Below are 8,136 nucleotides of genomic sequence, written 5' to 3'. Positions count from 1 at the left end.
AATTATGTTCCGGAAATCGGACCGCGGCTGAATCTAGTTGATGATCCCTGCCCTACAGTTTAGGGTTAAAAAAAACTGTGTTTATGGTTCTCACGACAGCTCATCAATGTGAGCGGTGCACGTCACTGCATGTAGCCTTTCCCTCTACCATTGGGCGGATTCGATTATGCTGAGCCGATTTGAACCAGCAAAAGTGGTTCAAATCGTTTAGTAATCTCTGTCATGTTGTCAACAATGCAACCTGGTGCATCATCCAAAAACATAGAACATTTCTTTTCTATAAAATATATATTTCAATTTTCAAACTAGTTTTTATTGGAAAGGCAGATAAAGTAAAACACACATTTTAAAAAAGCAATCACTTTTGCATGTGAAAACCAAAATTCCTACTCATTACCCAGCATGTGTAATTACACCACTTTTGTTTTGAGCCGACATCCCTGTAGGCTTTGAACCGGGCCAGGAGGCAGCCCTGTTCCAAAACGAATGCAACAACTTTCACCTGGTGCAAAAGAGGCATACCTGGGTGACCGGGCCAGATTAACCGAATCCCCTCAACGAGCGCCGTAAATACACAGATGTTGATTTTCCGGACGTTCCAGACGGACTACATCTGAACCAATCATAGACGACCTCTATAGTTCATCAAGTTATGTAAATCTGATCAAATAATAGGAATTCGTGGCCAAGCATGGGTGTATGTTGTGGCAGCAGTATAGTTATTCTCATCGACCGACTGACTAATTGCTAGGCTACGTTATAAAATGGAAGTTTACAAATACCCAGTTTTCTTCGAGTGCCAGACTCTGGACCCATCACAGAAAGAGAAGATAAAAAAGTACTTTCAAATTCGCCGTAAATCCGGTGGCGGAGATTGTGGACCAGTAGAATCAGTTGGTGACAACGTTTACAAGGTTGCGTTTATTTACCGGAAAGGTATGAAAATGTTTAGGCGAAGTGATAGGATATTGAATGCCTTTTTTATTTATTTTTTACCATGCGCTCTTGCCAATGTCTGTTCATAAATTAAAGTTAGTTTGTTCAATATATGATTTATTCTATGGCCTATTTGATTACAATTTATCATTTGAATAGGCCTACATTTGGGTAAGACAATCATATTTAAACTTCAATGAGGATTCTCCAAATCAGAATGTTTGTCAGACATGCGGTTTTCACTAGTTACCACAGCCACAAAGTCAGAATTGGCTATCATGAATATTCATGAAAAGAAAAATGCTTTTTGGTCTCGATTTAAGGTTAAGGTTTGGCATAAGGTTAGCAGTGTGGTTCAGGTTAGGTTTAAGGTTATTGTTAGGTTTGAAATAATATTTTATTAAGAAAATAAATTGTAGTAAGAGGCAGGGTTTATGACTTTGTGGCTATGGTAACTAGTGATGACTGACATTCAGCAAATCAATCTGGTTTTGGAGTAAATTTCACTTTCACATAGCCAGGCTACAGGTATGCAGACAGGTATGCACAAATGCATTCCTTTGGCTTTTCATTATATGTATTAACTCTACAGTACTTTATCAATTTAAAAGGAAATAACATTTTTATTTTAATAACTTTTATGATTAATTAAGAACATTATAGATGTATATACAGTGTATTACTTTAGAGATTACAGCACAACTCCTTTAGTTTATGTAGCCTTTAACTCTTCAAGTCCTGGACTAAATGCAAAAGGCTTAATTAATGCAGTAAAAAAATATTATAATTATTTCTGTTGTTATTGTTCTTACTGCTACTACTACTAATACTACATGACAACAACAAAACAACAACAACTCATTATGACTCTGTAACTCTTCCAGTCCAGGAGAGGGTACTTCAGAAAACTCATCATGTGTTGGAGATGCCTGGGGGACCTCTTTCCCTCACTCTGAGAGGCAGCCTGGAGCCTCCACCCACAACAACCTCCCCAGTAAGCAGTCAGGCGGTGACGCCCGACTATACAGACACAACTACAGTATAGAGTACAGGCTGAGTCACATAACCTGTTAGATAAGACATTTATTTTCCCTAACATGAGGTCAAAGTACACAGACGTCAATGCACTGTTGTTGTATTTGCATCCCAGTAAACACATAGCTTAGTCATACATCGTGGATCTGCCAGTCAGGTAATAACTATAATATCCCTTCAAATGAGGCCAAAATAGTCTGCACTGATTTTATTGCATGTTTGGTGTATGTTATATTGTAATAAGTAACATCATAATTTACAATATGAGGAATGACAAGAACATACATTTTAGCAAAACAAATCTGTACTACACTAAATGGACAAATGCCAAACCAGTTTTTTTTTAGATGTATCAGATAATCCAGACGCAGCTGTACGGTTGACCTACAATAATAAATCAATAATACATGTAGATAAATCCAGACATAATAATCATTAACAGTAGAATTATCCAGGACTTATACCTTTCTTTTCTGACTGTAGCGTCACCAACTCCTCCCATTACGTCCCTTCTTCCCAGTCCAGACATCGCCACCTGGTGGCCTAGAGCATGAACTCCATCTAGACTCCTACCTCCTGCGCTACCTGAAGGAGAGCCCTGGGGCTGGAAAAGACCTGCAGCAGCAGCTGGCCTTTCTGGGCTGCTCTGTCCAGCTCCACCAAGAGGACGGGAGGGCAGTGGTCAGAGACTCAGGCCAAGCTGGGTCATGTGGAGATGGAATCGGGGTTGGGGTGGGACCATGCAAGGCACAGGTAGAGAAACTGTTCAAACATCTCCATGAGCGGTACCAATGCCACTATGAGGTAGACGCATGTAAGCTCCAGACGCTGCTGCAGAGAAGTACCCTAGGTTCGAAGGATGTGAGGGTTTACTGCGAGGCAGGGTTTGCAGTGGTGGTTGGAGAGGAGGCTGAGGTACAGGCCAAACTGAAGGAGTTGGAGGCCTTCCAGGCTCAGGGTCTGAGTTCAGGGAAGCAGGAGAAGATCAGCACCACTTGTCGTCTGGAACCGGCCAAGCTCCGTCTTCTAGGGGAAGTTATAGAGAAGGATCTAGGTGAGGCTGTTCCTGGAGTGAGAGTGATGCGCGGTGACTCAGCTCAGCTGGTGCTGGAGGGTTCAGCAAGTGAAGTCCGGACAGCCAGACAGTTAGTTATAGATAAGATCTCTCTGGTGCTGGAGCGGGTGGTGCCTGAGGTGTCCCTCCACCTCCTGTCCTTCTTGAGGCAGGAGTATGGGAGGCCTGAGCACCTGAGCAGCCTGCTGGGGTTTGGATGCCATGTGAAAGTAGAGCTGGGGGACACAGAGCTCCGTCTGTTCGCCCTCTCCTCCTATAAACTGGACCAGGCTGAGAAAGATCTGCTGGGGGAGTTTGGGGAGGAGAAGATCGACTTGCCCAACAGTGCTGCCATCCCGGCTGAACTGAGGTCCAAGCTTGAGAAGAAGGTGAAGGAGATGAACCAGAGCAGGTGCAGGGTGGTGGCCAGGTACAGTCCTGGGTGTAGAGTGCAGCTGCTGGGCCACCTGAAGCAGGTTCAGGAGCTGAGGGAGGAGATCGGGGCCTTTCTCATAGACCGGTCCAGTGTAAGAGTCGTGGGACGCCCTCAACAGAACCATGGTGGCATAGTCGGTGAAGCGGGCCCCGGACCAAGACGTGAGGAGATGGTCGCAGCCACCAGCTATCACCTCCAGGGGGGATTGCAGGTAGTGGTTTGTCAGGGTGACATCACCAAGGAATGGGCGGACGCGCTGGTGAACGCAGCCAATGAGGATCTGGATCACGCTGGGGGCGTGGCTGCAGCTCTGAGCCGGGCGGGGGGACCTGAGGTACAGCGGGCCAGCAGGGATCTGGTTAGGCAGATAGGGAGAGTACCCACAGGTACAGTAGTAGAGACTACAGGAGGGAATCTGCCTTGTAAGATGCTGCTGCATGCGGTGGGACCAGTAGGGGGCAGCGTAGGTGGGAATGAGCGCCCTCTGCTGGAGAAGACAGTAAAGGCAGCCCTGGATCTGGCAGAGACCATGGAGCTCCAGACCCTGGCCATGCCCTGCATCAGCTCAGGGATATTCAGCGTTCCTCTGAAGGTGTGCTCAGAGGCCATAGTCTCTGCAGTGAGGGACTTTGGGAGGGAACAGCGCATCCTTACCAAGGTCACTCTGATTGATGTGAGTGGAGAGGCAGTGAAAGCCATGCAGGAGGCCTGTGATAGGCTGTTTCAGGGGAAGAGGGAGTTTTCTGGGTGGGAGGGAGAGTCTAGCACCACCACTACCACTACACATGCTCCTCAGAGAGACACCACTTCTGCCTCCACCAGGGGAGCAGCGGCTCCAGAGGTCTGTGTCCAGCTGGAGATCATCCAGGGAACCATAGAGAAGCAGAAGGTGAGAGAGAGACACACAGTGACATGGCCACAGCCTTCATTCAACAATATTCTGTGAATTATGTTGACTTCATACTGATTCAATGTTCCCGTTCTCTTTGACACTTTCTCTTCCTTTTTCTGTTACCCTTTTTCTTTCTTTATTTATCTCTTTCTGTCTTTCTCTCTCTGTCTGTCGCTCTGAAGGTGGATGCCCTTGTGTCCCCAATGGTTGGTAGTGACCCTCTCTCCTCCCGTGTTGGTAATGTCTTGTCGAAGGCAGCTGGACCGGGGCTGATGAAAGCATTTCTGAGGGAATCAAGGGGACAGACTGCACCTGGTGACAACGTCCTGGTGGAGGGAATGTCTGGTCTCAGCTCTGGCTGTGTCTTCTTCCTCAGCTGTGCACACTGGGACAACAACCCCCAAGGACAAGCAGTACAGGTGTGTGTGTGTGTGTGTGTGTGTTATGACCTTGAACCTCCATTAACACTTGATCTCTGGTCCTCTCTCAGGCTCTGAGGCAGGGTGTGAGGAAAATCCTGACCTCTTGTGAGAAGCAGGGCTTCCGTTCCGTTGCCTTCCCTGTAGTTGGAACTGGTGTGGTTCTCCAGTTCCCTCACAACGTGGCAACGCAGGTTCTGCTAGAAGAGATCCGTCGGTACGAGCAGAACCGAGCGAGCAGAACCCCCTTTCTTATCCGCATTGTCGTCCATCCCAATGACAGAGATCCTACCAAGGTGAGGAAGGACTTTTAAAGAAGGTCTCAAAGAATTAAACTAAATGTCCATTAACTTAAATATGTATCAGCCTAACACATTGCAGATTATCTGAAGCTGTTTAATAATACTGTGTAACACATCCATAATTGCAGATTTGTTTAATAATTGCAATTACAGTCCTTCATTGCAGTTGTATTGTTTGTTCTAATCTACAGGCTTTTCAAATTGCCCAGAATGCTTTGCATCTCAGAGGGTTCGTATTGGGTGCTCGACCAGAGCAAGGTGAGTTACAACATTTCAACCCTACCTTCAAATCAAATTCATTATTACTATATGATTGATCCATTTCAAGTTATAATTATGAACCGTCCCTATAGACATCAGGATTGTGCTGCTGGGGAAAACCGGAGGAGGTAAAAGCAGTGCTGGAAACACCATCTTCGGACAAGATGATGTGTTTTTCGCAGGCAGTTCATCCACCTCCGCAACTCAGATATGTGAAGCGCAGACCAAGAACATCAAAGGAAGAAACATCACCCTGATTGACACACCTGGATTCTTTGACACTGACATAACTGAAGAGGAGCTGAAACCTAAAATAGTCAAATGTATAACAGAGTGTGTTCCGGGGCCGCATGCCTTTCTCATTGTACTGAAAGTGGAACGGTACACAATCCACGAGAACGAAGCCGTGGCGAAAATCGAGACATATTTTTCACCAGAGGCCTTCAAATATACCACAGTCCTCTTCACTCATGGTGAACAACTCAATGGTTTGACCATTGAGAAGTTTGTCCAACAGAATGATAAACTGAACAAGCTTGTGGAGAAATGTGGAGGCCGCTGTCACGTCATCGACAACAAATACTGGAACACCAATCAGCAGGGTCGGCACAGCAACCAGTACCAAGTAGCAGAGCTACTCAACACCATAGAGAAGATGGTGAGAGAGAACGGAGGAGGATGCTACACCAACGAGATGTTTCAAGAGGCAAAGAGAAAAATAAAAGTAGATATAGAGTCTTAGAAAGGCGTCAACGGGCCAGATGTCAGAGGAAGAGATGATAAAACGGGCTAAAGCAAAAGTGAGGAAGAAACTCTTTATCAAATTCTCAGGTATACTAACAGGTGTAGTGCAGTGGCGGTCAGTGCCATTTAAGATGAGGGAGGACAATTTATTTTCATGAGCATGGCCATATTTCTATTACAGCATATTGGATGACTGTCATTCATATTCCATTCACCCAGTTCAATGTAACAGCGATAGGTTTAGGCTACTTTATGATAATCAAATTGTCCCAATACCCATCATGAGGTTGCTACAACCTAGCCTATGAAGGAGAGTTTACAACGTAGGTGCACAGGTCGAGAGACAAATTTGAGGTGACAGACAGTGACACATGGACAGACAGTGACATTCAATACCGCCTTGCACACTCTTGCCTGCATCTAGCTGATATAGGATGTAATCATTAGTCCAACAGTTGCAAACGAGAGTTTCTATTGGACAAATTCAAGTATGTTTATCCCCTTTTGTTCCGTTTGCTTCCGTTACATAAAATTTTTTTCAACAGAATCGCCGGAATGAATACACCCCTGATCACGCGTAAACACACAGCCACGTTGTAATCCTTCTCGCATCCATGTGCTCTCCTCCTCTCACCTCGTTCCTTCGCTTGTGGACTTCAATGCACAACACATCAGCTGTATGTGACCAGGCGAAAAAACCTTTCCAAGCCAAACTGCTACACACAGCCTACATCGTTGTCACCATATTAGCTAAAGTAACATCATAGTCAGTATAGCTAATAGAACTAACGCGTTAGTAGACCCGCTACAATCATGCTGTAACGTTACTGTGTACAGTCAATAAGCAGTTACACCGGCGGGCCCCGGTGGCAATAAATTAGTAAAACCAAAAGCCTTGACTTAGAAAAGTTCCAGTGTTGTGTTGGATAGTCATAGCCAGCTAGCTAACATAGCATCCCTCTGTTTGAGCAGGGTGTTTCAGTAGGCTAAGCTAGCAAGCTGCTTTTGCTAGCTAAGTAAGTGAAACTTAAAGTGAAAAAAAACACAATCTATCTTTATATATATTTCTCTCTTGCTTCTCCTTCATTTTGGAATAAATTAATTTGTTCAAAACTGTTCAACTATTGTCTGTCTCTCTCTCTCTTTGAGTCAACTACTCACCACATGTTATGCACTGCAGTGCTAGCTAGCTGTAGCTTATGATTTCAGTACTAGATTCATTCTCTGATCCTTTGATTGGGTGGAAAACATGTCAGTTCATGCTGCAAGAGCTCTGATAGGTTGGAGGACATTCTCCGGAAGTTGTCATAATTACTGTGTAAATCCATGGAAGTGGGTGAGAACGATGAGTCTCCTAGGATTTGTATTGAAGTCAATGTACCCAGAGGAGGACGGATGCTAGCTGTCCTCCGGCTACACCATGTTGCTACCCTACAGAGTGCTGTTGAGGCTACCGTAGACCTTCTTTGCAAAATAGTGTGTTTAAATCCATTATTTGGTGACGTGATTATGTTTAGTTTAGTTTTGTCTAAAAAGGATAATGTCGTATATGATGAATGGTGGCAATTATTGCTGATGAACAAAAGGAGTCTGCTCATACTGAACGTTGATCATAAGGTTTATTCAAACCACGAGTTTACAGTATAGGTACAGACCCGCGATGTCCGGAGAACGGCTCCCCGATTGCTATGGCCGTTCTGACGTTTTCCTCGCCTAACCCCCCTATTTATAACAATGAAGCTGACCTCTTCTGACCAATCCCCAGTCTCCAAGACACTTCCGGTCTGCTGGATGTGGCGTTACACCTAAAACCTTCCCTCTGGATACTAACATAAACACATTCCATTTCTTCATGAAAACCATTTAACAAAGGCATAATCTTCAGATACGATATTCCCCCCTTCGAGACGAACTAAACGTCTCGAAAACAAACAGAATAGGATTATGACTAGTAACAATTTATCTTATTGAGTATCTTTAACATTAAACCAAAAACATTATTCTCTAGAGTGTAAATACCTTTCTATGCAATAACTGTTTATGAAGTGTGAATACAT

At 44.6% G+C, this 8,136-nt stretch overlaps 2 protein-coding genes across 2 annotated transcripts in view; both read left to right on the top strand.

Annotated features, from left to right (window-relative positions):
• The first annotated feature begins 2,645 nt into the window (after positions 1 to 2,645).
• LOC123483166 overlaps positions 2,646 to 8,136 on the top strand; it is a 70,937-nt gene continuing 65,446 nt past the window's right edge. Inside the window, exon 1 of the mRNA XM_045212684.1 lies at positions 2,646 to 4,350. Within this exon, the coding sequence (XP_045068619.1) occupies positions 3,052 to 4,350 (1,299 nt within the window). The 5' untranslated portion in view covers positions 2,646 to 3,051. The remainder of the gene's footprint in view (positions 4,351 to 8,136) is intronic.
• On the top strand, positions 4,551 to 6,255 carry LOC123483160 (GTPase IMAP family member 9-like). The gene is made up of 4 exons (XM_045212678.1): positions 4,551 to 4,772; positions 4,844 to 5,068; positions 5,266 to 5,332; positions 5,428 to 6,255. The coding sequence occupies exons 1-4, from the start codon at positions 4,557 to 4,559 to the stop codon at positions 6,075 to 6,077; spliced, it is 1,158 nt and encodes a 385-aa protein (XP_045068613.1). The 5' UTR covers positions 4,551 to 4,556; the 3' UTR covers positions 6,078 to 6,255.

The sequence above is a fragment of the Coregonus clupeaformis genome, unplaced genomic scaffold (assembly GCF_020615455.1).
Source record: "Coregonus clupeaformis isolate EN_2021a unplaced genomic scaffold, ASM2061545v1 scaf0039, whole genome shotgun sequence".
NCBI lineage: Eukaryota > Metazoa > Chordata > Actinopteri > Salmoniformes > Salmonidae > Coregonus > Coregonus clupeaformis.
The sequence above is the reverse complement of the archived record's forward strand: the minus strand, read 5'-3'. Positions and strand labels throughout refer to the sequence as shown.